General features: G+C 46.8%; 1 protein-coding gene across 2 annotated transcripts; it reads left to right on the top strand.

The window, feature by feature from the left end:
- The first annotated feature begins 315 nt into the window (after positions 1-315).
- Positions 316-22,910, top strand: LOC122544923 (zinc-binding protein A33-like). Of its 2 annotated transcripts, XM_087979185.1 has the most exons (7): positions 316-731; positions 8,870-8,965; positions 10,276-10,509; positions 12,968-12,990; positions 13,084-13,199; positions 21,343-21,603; positions 22,818-22,910. In XM_087979185.1, exons 1-7 carry the CDS (start codon positions 357-359, stop codon positions 22,877-22,879), a joined length of 1,167 nt encoding a protein of 388 aa, XP_087835311.1. In that variant the 5' UTR covers positions 316-356; the 3' UTR covers positions 22,880-22,910. The 2 variants fall into 2 exon arrangements, with proteins under 2 accessions (XP_087835311.1, XP_087835310.1); XM_087979184.1 differs by lacking the exon at positions 22,818-22,910 and having other exon boundaries at positions 21,343-21,996.
- Positions 22,911-24,941: the final 2,031 nt, after the last annotated feature.

The following is a 24,941-nucleotide window of genomic DNA, read 5'->3' as shown; positions in this document are numbered from 1 at the left end:
GGGAGGTGCAGAGTGAGTGTGCACTGAGAGAGCTGGGAAACAGCCCTGAGGGAGCCTGGTCCAATCCGTGAGCTGGGTGCCTGTCCCTGTGAGCAAAGTATCCTGGCAGCAGCATTCCAATGATAGTTACAGACCAGAAACAAAGTCAGACCAGCAAAGCAGACTGATTCTCTAGTTAAAAATTAATGAACAAATCTTATTTATCTTTTCTGTTTATCTTCCTACCTTGCCCTGCCTTTTTCTGGAATCTGTTTATAATGTTGCTGCTGGGATCAGGAAAGGAAACTGAAAGTATTTCACTGAACACTGATCACCATTTCACTTTGAGCACAAAGCACAGAGATTAATCCTTCACGATGGAAGCTGATCTTTCCTGTGCTGTCTGCCATGATCTGTATAAAGATCCTGTCTTACTCAACTGTGATCACAGCTTCTGTCGATCCTGTGTGACCCAGTACTGGGAGAAAGCTGACACTGCCTGCTGTCCTGTCTGTAGAAAGGAGACTTCCTCCATGAGCCTGAGACCCAACCGCACTCTCTCCAACATCGTGGAATCATTTGTAAAAGGCGGTAGAGGTGGTGAAATGCAGCAGGAATGCAGCCGACACAAGGAGAAACTGAAATTATTCTGTAAAACTGATAATCAATTCATCTGTCTTGTTTGCCAGTCTTCAAAAAGTCATCAAAACCACGAGGTGCTGCCAGTGGAAGAAGCTGCTGAAGAGTTTAAGGTGAGGGGACACCGGGTAAATTACAATACAGAATCCTGCAGGGATCATTCAAAGACTCAGGTTTGAGTGTCTCACACCGGTTATTATTCAAATAATTAGCGAATCTTTTTCCTTCCAATAAATCACAGAGTGTGGCAGATTCCCTTTAATCTAAACTTCCTGTTTACAATGACAAAAAAAAACTTATAATTATCCAGTTCCGTGCTTTTAATCTAATAAAACATCCTACGGCTTTTCACAGGAGTGTTCTCAAATTACATTAGACACTAAGTCACATCAAGTGATGTTAGAACAATGATCAGAAGCTTGGTCAAAGAGGAGAGGTTTATCTTCCTGAGAGAGAACGAGAGAAAAGGAGGAGACATTTAAATTCGAGAAGCTCAGGGCCTGGAATGCGAAAGGTGGCGACACCGATGGGGGAGTGATTAAAATGGGGGTGTTCAAGAGGCCAGAATTGGATTAGAGGAGGTGATGAAAACAGAGAATGGAATCCTGAACAGGGAACATTCAGAGATTCAGGTTTGATCATCTTTCACTAATTATCCTTCAATTACTTCGCAGTTAGATGAAATTGTTCACTTGAGAACAACAATGAAAACATATATCTAATCAGTGCTTTAAGGTCATAAAACTTGCAAAGGCCCATATCGGGAATGTTATGAAGTGAACTTAGACACCAAACCACATCAGGTGACATGAGGGCCATGGACAGAACTTGGTCAAACAGGGAGAGGTTTATCCTCCTGAGACAGAGAGAGAGAGAGAGAGAGAGAGAGACAGAGAGACAAAGAGATTTTGGGAGGACATTCCAGAAGCTCAGGTCCTGGATGCTAAAGGTGTGGCCACCAATGTGGGGAGTGATGAAAATCGGGAATGCTCAGAATTTGACGAGATTGTGAGGCTGAAGGAGATTCCAGAGAAATGGGGAAGACAAGGCCAGGAAGAGATTTTAAAACAAGGATGTGGAAGGTTTAACATTCAGGTCTCTGGCACGGAGCCTGTCCCCGTTACTCAGAAGGGAAGGGTGAAGAAGAGCAGAGCAGTAGTAATTGGGGACTCGATAGTTCGGGGCACAGATAGGCGGTTTTGTGGGAACGAGAGAGACTCACGTTTGGTATGTTGCCTCCCAGGTGCAAGGGTACGTGATGTCTCTGATCGTGTTTTCCGGGTCCTGGAGGGGGAGGGGGAGCAGCCCGAAGTCGTGGTCCATATTGGCACCAACGACATAGGTAGGAGGAGTGCCGAGGATGTTAGACAGGCTTTCAGGGAGCTAGGTTGGAAGCTCAGAGTTAGAACGAACAGAGTTGTTGTCTCTGGTTTGTTACCCGTGCCACGTGATAGAGATTCGAGGAATAGGGAAAGAGAACACTTAAATGCGTGGCTACAGGGATGGTGCAGGAGGAAGGGATTCCGGTTTTTGGATAACTGGGGTTCTTTCTGGGGACGGTGGGACCTCTATAAACAGGATGGTCTACACCTGAACCTGAGGGGCACCAGTATCCTTGGGGGGAGGTTTGCTAGTGCTCTTGGGGGGGGTTTAAACTAACTCTGCAGGGGCATGGGAACCCAGATTGTAGCTTCAGGGTGCAGGGCCTGGAGTGTAGGGAGGTTAGGAACATGGCCTCAATTTCCAAGGAGGGTGCCTGTAAACAGGAAAGTGGCTTGAAGTGTGTATACTTCAATGCAAGAAGTATACGAAATAAGGTAGGTGAACTTGCAGCGTGGGTTGGTACCTGGGACTTCGATGTTGTGGCTATTACGGAGACATGGCTAGAACAGGGACAGGATTGGCTGTTGCAGGTTCCAGGATTTAAATGTTTTAGTAGGGTCAGAGGTGGGGGTAAAAGAGGGGGAGGTGTGGCATTGCTTGTCAAAGATAGTATTACAGTGGTGGAAAGGACGATGGATGAGGACTTGCCATCTGAGGTAGTTTGGGCTGAGGTTAGGAATAGGAAAGGTGAGGTCACCCTGTTAGGAGTCTTTTACAGGCCTCCTAATAGTCCTAGACTCATTGAAGAAAGGATAGGGAAGGTGATTCAGGAGATGAGTGACAGTAATAGGGTGGTTGTTATGGGGGACTTTAACTTTCCTGATATTGATTGGGAAAGCTATAGCTCAAGTTCGTTAGATGGGTCAGTGTTTGTTCAATGTGTGCAGGAGAGTTTCCTGACACAATATGTAGACAGGCCAACAAGAGGTGAGGCCACACTGGATTTGGTTCTGGGTAACGAACCAGGCCAGGTGTTAGAATTAGAGGTAGGTGAGCACTTTGGGGATAGTGACCATAATTCAGTGATTTTTACTCTCGTGATGGAGAGGGATAAGTGTGTACTACAGGGCAAGAGTTATAGCTGGGGTCAGGGAAATTATGATGCGGTGAGGCATGACTTAGGATGTGTGGCTTGGAAAAGTAGACTCCAAGGCAAGAGTGTAAATGATATGTGGAGCTTGTTCAAGGAGCAACTATTGAGTGTCCTTGATAATTATGTACCTGTCAGGCAGGGAGGAAAGGGTCGTGCGAGGGAGCCGTGGTTTAATAAGGAATTGGAATCCCTTGTTAAATGGAAGAGGGCGGCCTATCTCAAGATGATACGTGAAGGTTCAATTGTGGCAATTGAGAGGTATAGGGTAGCCAGGAAGGACCTGAAGAGAGAGCTAAGAGCAGCAAGGAGGGGACATGAAAGGTCCTTAGTCGGTAGGATTAGGGAAAACCCTAAGGCTTTCTATAGGTATGTTAGGAATAAAAGAATGACTAGGGTAGGAATAGGTCCAGTCAAGGATAGTAGTGGGAAGTTGCGTGTGGAGGCGGAAGAGATTGGGGAGACACTGAATGAATACTTTTCTTCAGTATTTACTCAGGAACAGGGCATTGTCGTCGATGTGAATACTGAGTCACAAATAAGTAGAATGGATGGCTTTGAGGTATGTAGAGAAGAGGTGTTGGAAATCCTGGAAAAGGTGAAAATAGATAAGTCCCCTGGGCCTGATGGCATTTATCCTAGGATTCTCTGGGAAGCAAGGGAGGAGATTGCAGAGCCATTGGCCTTGATTTTTATGTCCTCTTTGTCTACAGGAGTAGTGCCAGAAGACTGGAGGATAGCAAATGTGGTTCCCTTGTTCAAAAAGGGGAGTAGGGATAACCCTAGTAACTATAGGCCGGTGAGTCTCACTTCTATTGTGGGCAAAGTCTTAGAGAGAATTGTAAGGGATAGGATTTATGCACATCTGGATAGGAATAATGTGATCAAGGATAGTCAGCATGGTTTTGTGAAGGGCAGGTCGTGCCTCACAAACCTTATTGAATTCTTTGAAAAGGTGACGAAGGAGGTTGATGAGGGGAAAGCGGTAGATGTGGTATATATGGATTTTAGTAAGGCGTTTGATAAGGTTCCCCATGGTAGGCTACTGCAGAAAATACGGAGATATGGCATTGAGGGTGAGTTGGAGGTTTGGATTAGGAATTGGCTGGATGGAAGAAGACAGAGGGTAGTAGTTGATGGCAAAGTTTCTTCATGGAGTGCCGTCACTAGCGGTGTTCCGCAAGGATCTGTTTTGGGACCATTGCTGTTTGTCATTTTTATAAATGACCTGGAAGATGGGTTAGAAGGTTGGGTGAGCAAGTTTGCGGATGATACGAAAGTCGGAGGAGTTGTTGACAGTGAGGAAGGATGTGGCAGGTCACAGCAGGATATAGAGAAGCTGCAGAGCTGGGCAGAAAGGTGGCAAATGGAATTCAATGTAGCTAAGTGTGAGGTGATTCACTTTGGGAAAAATAACAAAAAGATGGGGTACTGGGCTAATGGTCGGATACTTGGTAGTGTGGATGAGCAGAGGGATCTTGGTGTCCATGTACACAGATCTCTGAAAGTTGCCACCCAGGTAAATAGTGCGGTGAGGAAGGCATATGGCGTACTGGCTTTTATTGGTAGAGGAATTGAGTTCCGGAGTCCTGAGGTCATGATGCAGTTGTATAAGACTCTGGTGCGGCCGCATCTGGAATATTGTGTGCAGTTTTGGTCGCCATACTATAGGAAGGATGTGGAGGCACTGGAACGGGTGCAGAGGAGGTTTACCAGAATGTTGCCTGGTATGGAAGGAAGATCGTATGAGGAAAGACTGAGACACTTAGGGCTGTTTTCATTAGAGAAAAGAAGGTTTAGGGGTGACTTGATTGAGGTGTACAAGATGATTAGGGGGTTAGATAGGGTTGACAGTGTGAACCTTTTCCCGCATATGGAGTCGGGTATTACAAGGGGGCATAGCTTTAAATTAAGGGGGGGTAGATATAGGACTGAAGTTAGGGGTAGGTTCTTCACTCAGCGAGTTGTAAGTTCATGGAATGCCCTGCCAGTAGCAGTGGTGGACTCTCCCTCTTTAAGGGCATTTAAGCGGGCATTGGATAGGTATATGGAGGATAGTGGGTTAGTATAGGTTAGGTGGGCTTGGATCGGCGCAACATCGAGGGCCAAAGGGCCTGTACTGCGCTGTATTGTTCTATGTTCTATGTTCTATTCAGGAGACTCCAATTATCCAAAGGAAGTGGTTCAGAACTCACCAAGATAGGTTTATGACATTTACTAAGAAACAACCATTCAGATATTCCACATGAAATCAATAGGCAGATAGGCCAAGTGCCATATACCAGGTGAGAACAGTTTCCTGGTCCCAGATCAGACAGACGGATGGGGGAAGCAGGAGGAAGCTGGTCTCCATGGCTGACAGTGCAGTCTCCTCAGGACAGTTGACCTCAGCACCCTAACCTTTGGGACATTCTCAGGCTGCTCACATGGTGAGTGAGAGCCCGCCCTCCCCCCTCCTCAACACGGAGCGGCCCATCCTGCACACCCCATGACTGCTTCTCCTCTTCCTCACTCTGCCATGTGAAAGGAGGTTGTAACCTTGACCATGAGAGTGCATTCCATGTATGTGGCACGTAGCTCACTCTGACTCTCACTGTCCCAGTGACCCAGCCCTGTCACCTCGGAAAGAGTAACATGTATAAGGGATCCATCTCCATCTCCTCCTTATTCAGAGTCCCAGAGCAGTGTAGGCTCCTGCATGGCTTCATATGCAAGCACTGCCAAGCCTCCTCCTCCCTCCCTCCATCCACCCAAAGCTGCTGCATGGGAGTTACTGTATCGAGTGACCTGGCTGGGAGTTCAGGGTTCTGACAGTCTATCGCATGGCAGTGTTTAGTGAGCACTTCATGTGAGCCTTCAGTCCATAACTTATTGCTGACACAATGTCCAGTTTACAGTCAGTTTGGGATATTGTAGCTGTACATTAACTGAGTCTCCAGGGCTCAGGCCTCTCCTCTTCGCCCCATGCATTCTCTGTGAAGGACATTATCTTGAAGGTACTGAGAAGATGGTGAATCTTCAATTCTCACTGTAATCCTTCAACATGAATCCTCCCCCTCTAACTTCCCCAACAATACTTGATGATCTGATCCTTTCCTCTGTTCCCCACCCTCTGCTATGCTCCTCTCCCCCCGGTCTCTGTGTCTATTTCAGAATTTTCATTGACCTCCGAGCCCAGACCCATCCAGCTCCCTACTCCAGCCTAACCCTGACACTGCCCCTTGTCCAACTCCCCTCCTCCCTCACCCTCACCAACACCCTCATTGTCACATTCAGTTCCTCACTCTGAACATGTAACTCCCACCCTTCCTTGCCCCTCCCCCCATGTCCCCATCACTTTCACTCTCCTTTCTGCATCTTCCAACCACATCCTTTAAGTTTTCTTCCCTGTCCCTGCCTTTCCCCCTTCCCACCATTATCTGGCCCTTTTCATTTCACACCCCTATTGTGTTAACCCCCTCCTGTCTGTCTCAGACCACATCTGTGCTTTTAACCAGCCTGGCTGCCTCACTTGGACAGGCTATTAGCCCTGGACCTGCTGCCTCCCTTTACTGCTCCATAACCCATTGGAGACGTCTGTTGTGACAGTGACTACTCCCAGGCTGGAGTCCCACTGTCCTCCTGGGTGGCTGCTGCTGTGACCGAGTTGTGAGCAGAGCTGTTAGTGCGGGAGCTTGGTGTCAGGCAGACGAGGGACATATGGGAATGAAATTAAGCAGAAACCCATGAACCAGGGACAGAAGACACCATCAACAACCATAGAAACATAAATATTTACAGCACAGAGGGAGACTATTCATATGGTGGTGAAGTTTGAGAATTCTTGAACCCAGAGACCTGTGCCAGGTCAGTCACTGAGTATGTTCAAGACAGAGATCCAGCAATTTCTAGATAGTGATGGGATCAAGGGGATATGGGGATAGTGCAGGAAAAGGCACTGATGTAGATGATCAGCCCTGATCTAGAATGGCACAGCCCGGCCTGAGGGGCTGAATGGCCTACTCCTGCTCCAATGTGTCTGCTCAGCCTATTGTATCTGTGCTGGCAGATAAAGAGCCATCAGTCCTCCATCTGTCTCTTTAATAACCTTACCTTGCTGTGTTGCTACCTTCAGGAATCAGTGGACATGTTCTTCAAAGTCCTTCTGTGCCTCTACACCTCTCAGTATCTGACCAGTCATTGAGTATTCTCTCCAAATGCATCACCTTACACTTCTCCAGAATGAATTTCATTGACCACTTCTCTGGCTCTGTTTGTTACACTGAACACCATGAAGCAACATTTGTACTTTTATGGCCTTCATTTGATAAAACCAGAGAAAGTTCTGGAGCCTTGGAATATGTTTTAAATGTTGTTGTGGGCCAGACCAGACCCCCTCCAAACATTTTAAGAATATAGCCCAGACTCAAACTTTTTCAAAATTTCAAGGCAATTACACAGTGTCTGTCCCAGATCTGATGCAACTGATCAAACGACTTGACATTCAGCAAAACACAACTTATTGAAACACTGTCGTTAAAATACAACCAATGAAAGAGTCATTTAGAATAACTTAACTGTTGGAAAACTTAACCAAATAATCGATGCAGCAACTATTACTAATTAACTGCTCCAGTATAGGACCATCCCTAAACACATCCCTTGGAACAAAGGAAAATTCAGACACAGATTCTCTCATGTGGTTCTCTAATTCAGGAGGAAAAAACATCAAGAGAAGATTCAGAGGGAGTAGCAGCAAAGAGACATTCACAAGGTCTTCAGTAGCTAGTTCATTATCTCTGCCTTACAACCTCTCTTCAAAAAAACCAGAACAAAATAACTCTTGAAGTGACAGCATCATCACACTGTGACAAGTGTTTCTGTCTCTCTCACACTTTCAGGCAGTGAACTCCAAACCCTGTGAAAAGGTTTCTTGGTTCCCCTCAAATGTTTTAGCAATTCCACAAACTCGATCAACGAAATCATTACTTCGGAAGTTATGTCCTTCCTATCTAATTTCTCAGGGCCCTCATAATTTCGTACAGCCCCATCCCGAAGGAAACAGGCCTGGTTTATTTCATCTTTCCTTCTGTGTACAATTCTCCATGGTAACTCATTGCTGTGGTGTGGGCCCATCCATCCTGTAATGTGACCTCATTAATGATTTCCACGATTCAAATGTACACATCCTGTTCTTCCAGTTTATACACTGGTCATAAAATAAAGACTCCATCTGTCTCTTTAATAACCTTACCTTGCTGTGTTGCTACCTTCAGGAATCAGTGGACATGTTCTTCAAAGTCCTTCTGTGCCTCTACACCTCAGAATCTGACCAGTCATTGTGTATTCTCTCCAAATGCATCACCTAACACTTCTCCAGAATGAATTTCATTGGCGACTTCTCTGTCTCTGTTTGTTATACTGAACACCATGAAGCAACATTTGTACTTTTATGGCCTTCATTTGATAAAACCAGAGAAAGTTATTGCAGGAAGAGGCTATTCAGCTGGTCATTTCTGAATCAGTGTAAATACAAATTTAACACTAGCCACCCATACTGATCCCATCTTCCAGGCCCTGACCTTGCAGGTTACAACATCTCTCATGCCTCCACAATCAAACTAGGCCGCAAATTCCAGACAAATGTCACTAATTGACTGAATGTTTTTCTCACACTTGATTTAATCATTCCCCCAATCATCCTAAAGCTATGCCCACTATGAATTTCAATTTGATGATGTTTCATTTTTGGGGAATGTATTTCTGAAAACGTGCTAATTAATTGATGGTTTTGTTCAGGGGGAACTGGAAACCTCCCTGAATCCAATTCAGGAGAAGAAGAAGGAATGTGAAAGTGTCAAAAGTGATTATGAGAAAACACTGTCCCACATTCAGGTAGTTATGATCTTACTTTGTTCTATATTTTGTACAGAATTGTAACCATTCAGAATTGCACTGTGCGGAATTCCAGTCTCCATATTATAAATAGATAGTGCATGAACTAACCTGGATATTTTCATGAGGGAGAAGAAGGTTGAGAGGTGACTTAATTGAGACATGTAAGATAATCAGAGGGTTAGATAGGCTGGACGGTGAGAGCCTTTTTCCTCAGATGGTGATGGCTAACACAAAGAGACATAGCTTTAAAGTGAGGGGTGATAAATATAGGACAGATTTCAGAGGTTGTTTCTTTACTCAGAGAATAGTTGGGGCATGGAATGGACTGCCTACAGCTGTAGTAGACTCGCCAACTTTAAGGACATTTAAATTGGATACACATATGGATGAAAATGGAATAGTGTAGGTTAGAAGGGCTTCAGATTGGTTTCACAGGTCAGTGCAATATCGAGGGCCGAAGGGTCTGTACTGCGCTGTAATGTTCTATGTTCTATCAGAATTTAGCACTTTTTTGGAATGATTGAACAGGTTGTGAGTCATTTCTTTGGAAAAGAGAAGACTGAGGCTAACCTGTTTGAATTTTTTAAAATTCTAATAGGATTTGAAAATGTGGATCCAGAGAAGATGTTTCTACACATCACAGATTTGACCAGATTGGGAAAGATTTAATCATTTACTGATATGAGTCGGACATGAACAGTGCATTGGGTACAGGAGTTAGGGGATCATGTTGTGACTGTACAGAACATTAGTTATACCACTTCTGGAATACTGCTGGAATTCAATTCTGGTCTCCCTGTTGGGGGAACTGAGTTATAGGAAGAGGCTGAATAGGCTGGGGCTGTTTTCCCTGGAGCATTGGAGGCTGAGGCATGACCTTATAGAAGTTTATAAAATCATGAGGGGCAGAGATTGGATGAATAGCCCAGGTCTTTTCTCTAGGGTCGTGAAGGCTAAAACTGCAGACCATAGGTTTAAGGTGAGATGAGAAAGATTTTAAAGGGACCTGTGAAGAGGGTGGTGCATGTATGGAATGAACTGCCAGAGGAAGTGGTGGAGGCTGGTACAAGAATAACATTTAAATGACATTGGGATGGGTGTATGAATCAGAAGGGTTTGGAGGGATATGGGCCAAGTGCTGGCAAACGGGACGAGATTAATTTTGCATATCTGGTCAGCATGGATGGGTCTCACTGAAGGGTCTGTTTCTGTGCTCTACATCTTTATGACTCTATGACTGCTCAGGCTGAACAGTATTTTAAAACTCTTCATTTGTTTTTGTTCAATCTGATTATTATTTCCCAAAGGACCAAGGTGTAAAAACAGAGAAACAAATTAAAATTAAATTTGAAAAACTTCACCAGTTACTCCGTGAGGAAGAGAGGATTGTGTTGGAAGATCTGAAACTGGAAAAAGAGAAACGCAGTCAGGAGATGAAGGAGAGGATTGCAAAGATAACAGAGGAAATCTCATCCCTTTCAATCACTGTTCAGGATATTGAACAAGAGCTGAGGGAACAGGACAGCATCACATTTTTAACAGTAACTATTTATTTTTCTTCCCTTTGCCTCTTTTCTTTGAGATTGTGATGATGAATTGCAGATTCTGTCCTTAAAATGTAGAGGGTAAACCTCACTGAGTAACAGCACGCCAATCACCTTGGACATTGGGCTTTCTCTGTCTCACACCCAAGAGCACTAACTGCTGTCTTCAACATGGAAATGACACAATCTGGAGTGTGTCCACTACAGGGAAATATTACAGGGGAACATTGTAATGAGCTGAAACCATGATGAAAATCAGCTTCATAAAGAGTGAGAAACCCTCAGGATGGTCAGACCATTCTCCCCTGCGGGTACATTTCCAGTCCAGCTGCTGATCAGACACTGGGACCTTCAGTGCAGGGTCCAGCCAGGCTGGAACATGTTTACAGTGTCCCTGGCTGGAACAGGAATGATTCTGTCCAGGAGTGAGAACTCTCCACAGGGTCAGATACACAGACAGATCGAGCTTTCTCTCAGCAGTTAAATAGGGACATGTTCAGACAATGGGAGGGGTGTCTCCCCACATGACAACCATTTATATGAGAATCAATATGATTTTCTGTAATTTCTACTGTGTTACTGAACCCCTGAGAACTTAATGTTGGTAATTCTCTGTTGTGTATTGAAATGCTGAAGGGGGCGGTTTGTGAAGCAGTGTGATACCAACAGCAAGGGTTCAATTCCCATCACTGTCTGAGGTTACCATGACGGACCCTCCTTCCCAACCTCTCCCCTTGTCTGAGGTATGGTGGCCCGCAGGGTAATCACCACCAGTCATCTCTCACCAATGAGAGAGCAGCCCTATGGTCTGGTAAGACTATGGCAACACCACCGTCTGTGGTGCCAGTGTGGGCTGAGGGATAAATGTTGACCAGGACACAGGGAGAGCTCCAGTGTTCCTCTTGGGATCTACTCAGTTCACCTGTTATTTTAATTTCAAAAATATACTTTATTCATAAAGCTATCTTTATATACACAGGCAGTAAAGCAGTTTGGTTCTGTACAGTCACATATGGAGAAACAACAAACATTGGAGCTTGACTCTATCCACCAAACAAACCAAAGGCAGTTGTGACTTGTCCAAGACTAGATTTACATATATTTGAGGCTCCAGGAAGGACTGATAACTGAACGGAATCACTTCAATAGAAAGCCCTCAGACAGTGGTCTTTCCCCTCTGTGCCTGGGCGGCAGCTGCCCCAAAGTTTAATGTATCCCACAGCATGTAGTCCTGGGCCTTGGAATGTCCCAATCTGCAACAGTCGGTCGAGGTCAACTCTCTGTTTGGAAGACCAACAAGTTTTGTGAAGACCAAAGAGCATCTTTCACTGAGTTGATGGTCCTCCAGGCGCAGTCACTGTTTGTCTCGGTGTGTCCCTCGGGGAACAGACCATAGAGCACAGAGTCCCGCATCATGGAGCTGCTCTGGATGGACCTCGACACAAACCACTGCATCTTCTTCCAGCCTTCCTTTACAAAGGCCCTTTCCAGAAGGAGATGGGTGACAGTCTCTACTCCCTGCAGCCACTTTGAGGGCAGCGTGTGGTGACACAGACTGACCGGGTGTACATGAAGGATCTCACAGGTAGTGCCCTCTCTCACCCCGACAGGATCCAGCCTCTCCTTTTCCCTCAGGGTATCAAGGATGCTACGTGCTGACCACTTCCTGATGGATTGTGGTGAAAGTTGTTTCCCTTTGTAAATGTCTCCATGAAGGACGGTGATGGGGAACAGTCCAACTACTTGGAGCATTCCACAGCAGCGAGGCCAGGCCCATCCTTCCCAACACCGGGGACAGGTAGAACCTCAGTATGTAGTGACACTATTCAATGTGGAGAGAGCGTGGAACCTCAGTTTAACAGCTCAGCTGAAACCCAGTCCCTCTGACAATGGAGTTGCCATTCAGCTGGTTGGTCATTGAGCTCAGAGTGACTCACAGTGAGTGTCCCTGACATTATATTTCAGTCTGTATGCTTCAGGGTTTCAGGTTACACAGAGTGACCTGACTGCAGACAAAGATTCGGAGACAGTCTGATGAGTCCTGGTGCTGAACATAAAACTAAAATTGCAGCTTCCCCCTCTTTCCAGGAGGGTCAGTGAATTCTATTGGACAATCCTGGTGTAGATTCCCAGAAACATTTGTCTTCAGGACACATACACATTATAACAGGGAAGTAAACATGAAAGTGACTCTGCAAACAATAAACTAATTCCAGCAATTTAACATCCATGAAGATATTCCAATTCGGTTGTATCTCTGTGAGTTGTTCTGTGCAATAAGATCCAGTAATTAGTAATATTGTGGAGTAACTCAGTCTAGTGAGAACAGGAAGACACTGCCTAATAACTTCCTGAATTTAAAATGTTCATGTTTTGGGGAATCCAGTCTGGAAATTTACTTTTTGTCATAAAATGTTCTCGAAACACTAACTGTAAAAATGATTTTGTTCCACAGAAATTTCTGGATACAAAGCAAAGGTAAATCTTACATCCTTGATTTGATTTTTATTTCTAACATATCCCTCTCCCATCCTGGAATGACCCAACACTGACCTTTATCTCCTGTTTCAGAGTGAAGCAAACTCTCCCAGAGCCACAGAAGGTTTACCCTTTAATAAATGTGGGCAAGTACATTGGCTCCCTGCAGTACAGAGTGTGGAAAAAGATGCTGACAGTGATTAATACAGGTGGGTGTGAGCTTCCTGACACCAGCTCTTCAACAACTCTCATATTTATGAGTAGAAGCATGTTGTGTATTCACAAATAAATATTTAATTGTCTTTGTAACTGATAAGATTTCACTTCAGAGCTGAAAATGTGTTGCTGGAAAAGCACAGCAGGTCAGGCAGCATCCAAGGAGCAGAAGAGTCGACGGTTCGGGCATGAGCCCTTCCGAAACGTCGACTCTCCTGCTCCTTGGATGCTGCCTGACCTGCTGCGCTTTTCCAGCAATACATTTTCAGCTCTGATCTCCAGCACCTGCAGTCCTCACTTTCTCCTCGAAAATTTCACTTCGGTCAGTTTTCTCTGAAAATACAGAATTGACTGATCACAGAGTCACAGTGATCTGCTCCACCTGCTGGACACTCCTAGTATTGCGAAGGGACATTGCTTCTTCAACCTCCGTTTGTGGATCATTGACCCAACATTCTGTTTATCTTTATCCATCTTCCACAAAACTCCAGCATAAGATCCTGTTCCTTCTTTGATTATTCTGTCTAACAGCAGTCAGACTGGATTGCGATGGTCAATAGCTAAAGGCCACAAGTGACTGTTTGTTTCCAACTGAAGGACTTCCCTTAAACTGATGTCAGTGGCTGCAGCTTCCAGATAAAAGGCCTTGTTGGGGTGGACAGCTCCCAGAGCTGGGCCAGTCTGCAAGTCCCTCTCTCTGTCACACACACCGTCTTAGTCTGCACCTCGTCAAGAGGCAGCACTCCGAAAGCTTCTGATTCAAAATAAACCTGTTGGACAACAACTTGGTATTGTGTGACCTTCTGACCATGTCTGCCTGTCTGTCTGTCTGTCTGTCTCTCTCTTTTTGTCTCTCACTCCCTCTATCTCTCTATGATAAGCACTGTCTCTCCCTGTCACATGCACTGTCAGTCTCTCTCTCTCTCTCTCACACTGTAATACACACTGTCTCTCTCTCCCTCTGTCACACTCACCATCTCTCAATCACACATACCATCTCTGTCTCTGTCATACATACCATCTCCTTCTCTCTGTTTCACACTCACTGTCTTCCTCTCTCTCTCACTCTGTCGCAGTCTCTATCTTTCTCTCTCCCACTCTGTCATAGTCACTATCTCTCCCTCTCTCACTCTGTCGCAGTCACTATCTCTCTCTCTCTCTCACTCTGTCACAGTCATTGTCTCTCCCACTGTCAAACACATGATCCCTCTCCCCCTCTCGCTCTCTGTCACATAAACCATCTCTTTTTCTCTTTCGCTGCCTTTCACACACACTGCATCACTCTCTCTCTCTCTCTGTAATACACAACCCCTGTCTGTCGCACTTGCCATTACCCTCTCTCCCTATCTCTCTCTCTCTGACACACACAGTCTCTCTGTCTCTCTCTATGTTACACACACCAACTCTTTCTGTCTGTCTGTGTCTCTGTCACACGCACCGTCACTTGCTCTCTCTGTCTCTGTTACATGCACCATCTCTCTCCCTCTCAGTCACACAGACTGTCGTTGTCTCTCTGTCATACACACATCCCTCTCTCTCAGTCACACTTGCCATCTCACTCTCACTCTTTCTCTGTGTCACACACTGTCTCTCCCTCTCTCTCTCTCTCTCTCAGTCACACACATCATCCCACTCTCTCTCTGTCACATACACCACCTCTAATGTGCACAACATCTCTCTCCCTCCCTCTCCCACTCCCTCACTCTCTCATATTCACTCTCTCCCTATCTCTCACTCTGTCATGCAAACAGTCTCTCTCTCACTCTCTGCCCACTGTCAGACACGCCACTTATCTCTCTCTCTCTATTATCACACTTTCCATCTCCCTCCCTCTCTCTCTGTCATACTCACTGTCTCTCCCTTTCAAATGCATCCATCTCTCTCTTTCTCGCTATCACACACCATCTCACTCACTCTATCTCTCTCTGTCACACTCACTATCCCCCTCTCTCTCATAAACCATCTCTCTCTCTCCGTCATACACTCTCTCTTTCTCTCTGTCTGACTTGCCGTGTCTCTGTGTCTTTCTCACTCTGACACACACCTTAAGCTCTGTCTATATCACACACACCCTCTCTCTTTCTCTCCCTCTCTCTCACACTCACTATCTCCATCCCTGTCTCGCCCACTCCCTCTCTCTGCCACACTCTCCATCTCTCTGTCTCTTGCTCTGTCGCATCTTGCCTCTCACTCTCTTTGTCATACACACCATCTCTCTCTCTCTCGCTCTGTCAAAAACATCACCCTTCTCTCTCCCACTGTCACATTTACTGTCTCCATCCTTCTCTTTCTGTCACACTCACTGTCACTCTCTTTCACACGCACCAATCTCTCTTTGGCGCTGTCACAGACACAGTCTCTCTCTCTCTCTCTCTCTCGATGTCACATACGCAATCTTGCTCTCCCTCTGTCACTCTCACTGTCTGTCACACCCACTGTCCCTCTCTCTTCATGAAGAAACTGTCTCTCACCCTCTGTCACCCAAAATGACTCACTCTCTCTCTCCCTGTCATTCATAACTTCAGTCTTGCTGTCATATTTGCCATCTCCCTCTCTCTCTTTCTCTCTGTGTTACACACCATCTCTCTATCTGTCTGTCACAACACCATCTCTCCCTCTCTCTATCTCTCTATTTCTGTCTCTATCACACTTAAAATCTCTCTCTCTCTCACTGCCACATACAGTGTCTCTCTCTCTCTCGCTGTCACAGACAGTGTCTGTCCTGCCTCTGTCCCACAAACAGTCACTTTTTCTCCCTCACCCTCTGTCGTACACATCGCCTCACTCTCTCACCCTCTGTCACACACACCGCCTCACTCTCTCACCCTCTGTCACACACACTGCCTTACTCTCTCACCCTCTGTCACTGATACACTGCCGCTCTCTCTCTCATCCTCTGTTACTCACACACTGCCACTCTCTCTCACCCACTGTAACTGACACACCGCCTCACTCTCTCACCCTCTGTCACTCACACACTGCCTCTCTCTTGCTCACCCTCTGTCACTCACACCGCCTCACTCTCCCACCCTCTGTCACACACACACACCGCCTCACTCTCTCACCCTCTGTCACTCACACCACCTCACTCTCTCACCTTCTGTCACTCACACACTGCCTCACTCTCTCAACCTCTGTCACACACACCGCCTCACTTTCTCACCCTCCGTGACACACACCACCTCACTCTCTCACCCTCTGTCACTCACACACCGCCTCACTCTCCCACCCTCTGTCACACACACACACCGCCTCACTCTCTCACCCTCTGTCACTCACACCGCCTCACTCTCTCACCTTCTGTCACTCACACACCGCCTCACTCTCTCACCCTCTGTCACACACACACCGCCTCACTCTCTCACCCTCCGTCACACACACCACCTCACTCTCTCACCCTCTGTCACTCACACACTGCCTCTCTCTTGCTCACCCTCTGTCACTCACACCGCCTCACTCTCTCACCCTTTGTCACACAAACCATCTCACTCTCTCACCCTCTGTCATACCCACCGCCTCACTCTCACACCCTCTGTCACACACACACCGCCTCACTCTCTCATTCTCTGTGACACACACTGTCTCATTCTCTCACCCTCTGTCACACACACCGCCTCACTCTCTCACCCTCTGTCACACACACCGCCTCACTCTCTCACCCTCTGTCACACACAGCACCTCACTCTCTCACCCTCCGTCACACACACCTCCTCACTCTCTCACCCTCTGTCACACACACACACTGCCTCACTCTCTCACCCTCCGTCACACACACCTCCTCACTCTCTCACCCTCCGTCATACACACATCCTCACTCTCACACCATCTGTCACTCACACACCGCCTCACTCTCTCACCCTCCGTGACACACCGCCTCACTCTCTCACCCTCCGTGACACACCGCCTCACTCTCTCACCCTCCGTGACACACCACCTCACTCTCTCATCCTCTGTGACACACACACCGCCTCACTCTCTCACCCTCCATCACACACACCACCTCACTCTCTCACCCTCCGTCACACACACCATCTTACTCTCTTACCCTCCGTGACACACAATACCTCACTCTCTCATCCTCTGTCACACTTACCACCTCACTCTCTCATCCTTCATGACACACAACACCTCACTCTCTCACCTTCTGTCACACACACCGTCTCACTCTCTCTCTGTTACAAATAACCTCTCTCTTTTCATCATATTTGCCATCTCTGATTTTCTTTATTTCTCTCTGTCACACACCACCTCTTTCTCTCTCTCGCTCTCTCCCTGTCACATGCACTATCTCTCTCTCTCTTCCTCTCTGTCACACACACCGTCACTGTCTCTGTTATGCACACCATCTTGTTCTCTCTCTCTCTGTCACATAAATTGTCTCTTTCTCTTTTTCACCCTCTTTCACACACACACCATCTCACTCTCTTTCTATCTGTCATACACAACCTCTCTCTGTCACACTTGCCATCACCCTCTCTCTCTATCTGTGTCACACAGAGTATCACTTTCTCTCTCTCTCATCATCTCTGTCAGACACACCTTCTCTCTTGCTTTCTCTCTCTCTGTCACACAAACCTTCTCTCTCATCCTCTTTCAACACACATCCTCTCTCTCTCTGTCATATACAACCTCTCTCTCTATGTCACACTTGCTGTGACCCTCTGTCTATGTCTCTCTGTAACACACACCGCCTCTCTCTATCGCTTCCTCTGTCACACACACCGCTTCTCTCTCTCTGTCATCTACACTAACTCTCTCTCTCTCTCTGTCTCACACACACTATCTCTGTCGCTGTCATGTACACCACCTCTCTCTATTTCTGCCTCTGTCACGCACACCATTTCTCTTTCTCTCTCTCTTTGTCATATGCACTGTCCGTCTCATTGTCATACAAATAGTCTTTCTCTTTTTTACCCTCTTTCACACACACGGCCCCACTCTTTCTCTCTGTCACACGCAACCTCTCTCTGTCACACTTGCCATCACCCTCTCTCTATCTCTATGTCACACACAACGTCCCTTTCTCTCTCTGTCTCATCGTCTCTGTGAAACACACCGTCTCTCTTGCTTTCTCTCTCTCTGTCACACAAACCTTCTCTCTCTCTGTCACACATGTCATCTCTCTCTCTCTCTCTCTCTCTCTCTCAGTTACACACGCCATCTCTCCCTCTCTCTCCCTCTCAGTCACACACACCATCTCTCTATATCTGTCTTTATGTGAAAAACACAATTTTCTCTCTCTCTCTCTCTCTATCCCTCTCTGTCTCTGTCATATGCACCATTTCTCTCTCTGTCACACAGTCTCTTTCTCTCTCTCTATGTCACACACATCCTCTCTACTGACACACGCACTGTCACTTTCTCTCTCTCTCGCTGTCTCTCTGTTCATGCACCATCTCTCTCTCTCTGTCACATACACTGACAATGTATTGCTCTAACACCAGCAATGAACAAATTAACAGAATTACTAACTATTCCCTAATTGAATTAAATTCTACTGGAATGAATGCTGTTTCAATAACACAGTTCCCACTTATAAATCCAGTTAATAAGAGCAATAAATTAAACTTAGTCTCTCAACATTACACAGTCTATGTCTTCCCCGCTGTCTCCGATCTTCCTTCTGCTGACCTCACATCACAAACACCTTTCTTTTGATGATTCTTCGGTGAGGATTTGGAGCTGGAAATGGTGCATTTGATGGGTCCTTGTTAGAGAGCTTCATCATATTGTGTCAACGTCAGGTTTGTCTCTCTATGACATTTGGCTTGTCTCAATTTTCAAAAAACCCTGCCTTCAATATTCCTGATGATGCACCAAATTCTCACAACGTGATTGGTTTCAGGCTGTAAACACCATCAGTTTTTAAATTCAGTGGATTTTGAATGGCAGAGGGTTTGGTTTAAATTAATTGGTCACATTCGACTTGTCGTCAAAACAGCAGCAAACCTCAGGTGCCCGTGAACAAAGCCAACAGTAACATGTTTCCATTTTAGAGCAGTCTGTCTCCCACAGCTGCACACAGACCTCCTTCTCTGCTGAACTCCAAGCTTAAAGAGCACTTTTCCTCCGAAAGGGCCCACACACTGCTTTTCAATTCACTTACAATTTTACTATTTTTACACACCAACTTTGTGACACTCTGTCACACTCACCATCACTCTGCCTCTCTCTCCGACTCTCTCTGTCACATACTCATCCTCTCCCACTCTCTCTGTCACAATCACCGTGTCTCTCTCCCTGTATCCCTGTCCCTCTGTCATAATCATTGTCTCCCTCGCTCGCTCTCTCTCCGTCTGTCTCTTTGTCATACACACCACGTCTTTTTGTTACACTCACCGTCTCCCTCGCTGTCACTTTGGCATTCACTGTCTATCTCTGTCACACATATACATCTCTCTCTCTATCACATATACCATCTCTCTCTCTATCACACATTTTATCTCTCTCTCTCTCTCACACACACTCACTGTCCGTGACACACTCTGTCTCGCTCTCTCTCTCACTCTATCACAGTCATTGTCTTTCACTCTGTCACAGACACCGTCTCTCTCTCTCTTCCTTTCTATCTGTCAAATGGACCATCTCTCTCTCTCTCTTGCTCGCTCACTCATAGAATCATAGAGAGGTACAGCACAGAAACAGACCCTTCGGTCCAACTCATCCATGCCGACCAGTTATCCTCACCTAATCTAGTCCCATTTACCAGCACTTGGCCCATATCCCTTGAAAACCTTCCTAACCATATACCCATCCATCTGCCTTTTAAATGTTGTAATTGTACCAGCCTCCACCACTTCCTCTGGCAGCTCATTCCATACATGCATCACCTTCTTGTGAATCTAAGGTTGCCCCTTAGATTCCCCACCCCAGGGAAAAGACTTTGTCTCTTTAACCCTATCTATGCCCCTCATGATTTTATAAACGTGTATAAAGTCACCCTCAGCCTCTGATGCTCCAGAGATAACAGCCCCAACCGACTCAGCCTCTCCCTATTGCTCAAACCTTCCAACCTGGCAACATCCTTGTAAACCTTTTCTGCATCCAATCAAGTTTCACAACATCCTTCCGATAGGAGTGAGACCAGAATTGCACATAATATTCTCAAAGTGGCCTAACCAATGTCCTGAACAGCCACAATATGACCTCCCAACTCTGATACTCAATGCTCTGACCGATAAAGGAAATCATACTAAATACCTTCTTCACTATCCTATCTACCTGCAACTCTACTTTCAAGGAGCTATGAACCTGCACTCCAAGGTCTCTGTGTTCAGCAACACTCCCCAGAACATTACCATTAAGTGGAAAAGTCCTGCTCATTCTATCACTCATCATCTCTCTCTCTTTGTCTCTCTCACTGTCACACTCTCTGCCTCTCTCTCTATCTGTCACAAACGCTGTGCCTCCCCCTCTGTCACACAAACCATCTCTTTCTCTCTCTGATACTCTCGCCATCTCACTCTCTCACTCTATCACACTCACTGTCTCTGTTTACATCACACACACCATCTCTCTCTCCCTGAAACCACACACTGTGTGTCTCTCTCTGCCACACTGACTGTCTCTTTCTCTCTCTCTGTCACACTCACAGTCTCTCTCTCTCTCTCTCTCTCTCTCTCCCTGTCAGAGATACCATCTCTTTCCATCTCTGTTTCTGTCACACTCAGCATCTCTCTGTCAAATTCACCGTCTCTCTCCTCCGTATTTAGCCCAGACATAGTTCCCCTCTCACTGTCACACACATCCTCTCTCACTCGCTCTCTGTCACACACACTGTTTCTCCCTCTCTCCCTCTGTCTTTCTGTCACACACAGCGTCTCTCTCCCTCTCCCTTTCTCTCTCTGTCGCACACTGCCTCTCTCTGTCTCCCCCCTCTCTCTCTGTGACACACTGTCTTTCTCCCCCTCTCTCTCTCTCTCTGTGACACACTCTTTCTCACTCTCTCTGTCCCACCCTCTCTCTGTAACGGGGTTTCCTCAGCCTCATTGCAGGATCTATCCCAAGTGCTGTTTAACTCCTTCCCTGGGGATGAATTTCTAATCCTGGATCGTTGCTGATGTTCCCAGTCACTAAGCGGCTGTGAGAGTTACAGTGAGTGTGACTAACATTTTATTGTTGTCCCTCTGTTCCCAGCTCCAGTCACCTTGGACCCTAATACAGCCCATCCTGCCCTTCTCCTGTCTGAGGACCTGAGCACCGTGAGATACACCGGGAATCGGGAGCAACTTCCCGACAATCCGGAGAGATTTGATTCCTGTGGCTGTGTCCTGGGATCAGAGGGATTCACATCAGGGAAACATTCCTGGGAGGTGGAGGTGGGGAATGAGACTGCGTGGGATGTGGGTGTGGCCAAGGAGTCCACCAACAGGAAGGGGACAATCTTCCTGACTCCAGGTAGTGGATACTGGGCCCTGGTGCTGAGAGAGGGGAATAAATACAAGGCTTGTGAGGAACCATGGAAATGGTTAGAGCTGAGTGTGAGTCCGAGGAAGGTCCGAGTCTGTCTGGATTATGAGGGAGGGAAGGTGTCCTTTTATAACTCAGAGAACAAGAGCCATATCTACACTTTCACTGGGACATTCACTGAGAAACTCTATCCTTACTTCTGCCCATGTAACACTAATGAAGGTAAAAACACAGAGCCTCTGAAAATCTGTCCCCGGAGAGTAACAATCCAGGAGGATGAGGGATTCATCGCTTCATCCAAATAACGACCCTCTCTGTGGGAGAAAGGGGAAGATCCCACACCCTGGGTCACTGGGTCGGGGGGAAGGGAAGGTCCCACACACTGGGTCACTGGGTGGGGGATGGGAAGATCCCACACACTGGGTCACTGGGTGGGGGAAGGGAAGGTCCCACACATTGGGTCACTGGGTGGGGGAGGGGAAGATCCCACACTCTGGGTCACTGGGTGGGGGAGGGGAAGATCCCACACACTGGGTCACTGGGTGGGGGGGAAGGGAAGGTCCCACACACTGGGTCACTGGGTGGGGGATGGGAAGATCCCACACACTGGGTCACTTGGTGGGTGTTATAAACGAAAATCGCTTCTCAATAATCGCTCTAGACAAATTCAGGAAAACAAAGTTTTATTAGCAAGTCTGCAGAGTTGGGCACTCTTCTGAGAAAAGCGCGCCGAGGCTGACAATGTCTTCTGATTAAATACAGGACAAGTCCCTCCCCTCTGTGGCTCTAAAGAGTCACGAGGTTCACATTCTAAACCGTTCAGCAATTTTCCATTCTATATCCTTATCTTAAAGTCTATAGCAGATGTCTCCCGAGTTGTTTTTTTCTTCTTACCCTGTAGTCTTATCAGTCAAGGACTTATTCTTCTCTGTCAGAGTTAGTGGTCCTATTAATCAAGGACTTGTTTTTCTATTCTGTGTGAGTGGTCTTATCAATCAAGGACTTGATTTTCTACTCTGTCAATGTGAGTGGTCTTATCAACCCGTAGCAGCAGATGTCTCGTCTTTTATTACAGAGAAGCATGTTTTACCCTACCCCTATGGCTCTATTCCCCTTAGACTCTGGGGTCATGCACATCTCAGTTTTTTGTACCGAAATCGTCTCTCACAATTCCACCCTTTTTTTTTATGTGCATGACAAAGATAAGCCTCCTCTCATCAAGAGTCCGGGAAATCCTTGGTCTTTCGCAGCAACAGCACCTTAAGTTCCTGCGTTCCATGTTGGGGTATCGCCACTGCCTGAAGTTGGGAAATATTTTTCTGGATTAAAGATTGAACACAGGGGGTCAGGCAGGGTAAGATGAGTAAAAGCATTACGCCCCCCCCCAGCCACCAGTAACGCCATGTGCCACCAACTACCACCTAAGAGACCATCCCACCATCCGATGCCACCAAGAGGACGCCAGGATTGAACCGGCACATGGGCCAGTTTCCGAATTTTATCGGAAATCTTCAAAACCGCTTTACCATTATCGTCAATTTTCAGACAGCAGTTAGTCAGGTTAAACTTCCCGCACACGCCCCCTTCCGAGGCTAACAGATAATCCAAGGCAAGCCGGTTTTGGTAATAGCAGCCCTCATCTGATTCTGCTGCTTAGCCAGCAACTCCAGGGCCAGGGCGGTCTGATTAGTAATGACCTCTACGACTGCTTGGAGCCTGATAATTCGGTTTAACATATAGATAGGAGTACGGTATCCCCATGATCCGTCCTGTGCCCATGTAGCAGGCCCGTAGTATTCAATAATACGGGCCGGTGGCCATTCATCCCCCCAATCACCAACTTGGATATCCCTTGTTGGCCTCCGCAGGGAGTCAAATAGTTTAACCCCCAAGTCATGGCCCTCCTCCCGGGGTAATAAGAAGAACTCTGGTCTAATTAGACCCAGGAAGCATACCCCAGCCCATCCTATGGGCAACTTGGCATATGCCTGATTACCGCATATCCAGAATAGGCCATCTGGGGCAGGGCCCCCCTGTTTCGCAACTTCGTTCCACACCTCTTTTATCCCAGGGATGCCCTCATAAGGGCCGGTGCCGCTACAATTCCAAAACCGAGAGTCATCACCCAGCCTCACACAATTGCGGTTCTCCTGTTTCGCAATGTACCATGTGATATCCTCAGGCCACCAGACTTGTGTGGTTGCATTCAACACACTCTGACAGGGGCTGATACCCACCTCAACCTTCCCTTTCCCTTCAACACAGAACTGGCCTTCCGGGCTGTTAGTCAGTCTCCACACCTGCCCTTTCCTTTCGTTGAATTATACTGAAGCAACTCCCATATATCTAAGCTTTGACCAGACCACGGCCATTGTTCAGTCATATGTGGCCCCCCACAAACCCAGCAATTGCTAATATTTAACACGGTGGCTATCCTCGACGTAAGATCAATAAACAGGTTCTGTGTTACATCGGGGAGTTTGATCTTTTCTTCTACCTCCTTGTATATAGACGGCACCTTGGAGACAACGACCGTCCTTTGACGGTCGCGCTCTTTTTCTAACTTCCGTTTAATGTTCTGTACTAATGTCTCCCTGACTCTGTCCACATGTTCTTTGAGCAACACAGAGGGTAGCCCCCACTGCCCAGCTTTGTTAGCACACACCCAGCGTGTGTTAGGGCATCCATGGGCTTTGCCACCGTACCCTTTATTATACACCTGATAATAGGGTTTTCCACCCTCCCAACATTCTTGCCGTGCATTCACATCGTAACACCGATCGTTCAAATGGGAGTGAGACACAAATGACCCCGAGTAGATCTGACTCCCAAGTCTCACTGTAGTCCGACATTTGTCACATCTCCCCTCGCCCTCCCCCACATACAGGAGTAAACTGATCAATATCCCCATCAATACAGTCCAGGTAGAGTTCATTGTCGCTGTCTTTTCAGCTTTACCACCAATGGCTTGTCCCCTGGCCCGCATGTCCAATTACTCTCTCCTTCTGGCAGAATAGGCCCCTTTATCCTCGATGCGTGGGCCCACCCTTTTTCTTTTGTCCGAACAGCGGCTTCAGTTGTTAACAGGACCAGGAACGGTCCTTCCCACTGTGGCTGGAGCTTTTGGGCCTTCCAGGTCTTTACAAGTACCCAATCTCCGGGCTCCACCTTATGCAAGAGGAAGTCGAGCGGCGGAGTCTGAGCCAGGAGACCCTTCCTCCGGAGTTCTGCAAAAGAACGGGATAAGGCCAGTAAATAGTCTCTAACAAATACATCTCCCCCTTGTAGAGTGGGACACCCATCAACCTTACTCCAATATGGTAATC

The sequence above is a fragment of the Chiloscyllium plagiosum genome, unplaced genomic scaffold (genome assembly GCF_037043375.1).
Source record: "Chiloscyllium plagiosum isolate Xiang-an unplaced genomic scaffold, Cpla_swu_hap1 HiC_scaffold_35, whole genome shotgun sequence".
Lineage (NCBI taxonomy): Eukaryota > Metazoa > Chordata > Chondrichthyes > Orectolobiformes > Hemiscylliidae > Chiloscyllium > Chiloscyllium plagiosum.
This window is presented reverse-complemented; position numbering and strand designations above follow the sequence as displayed.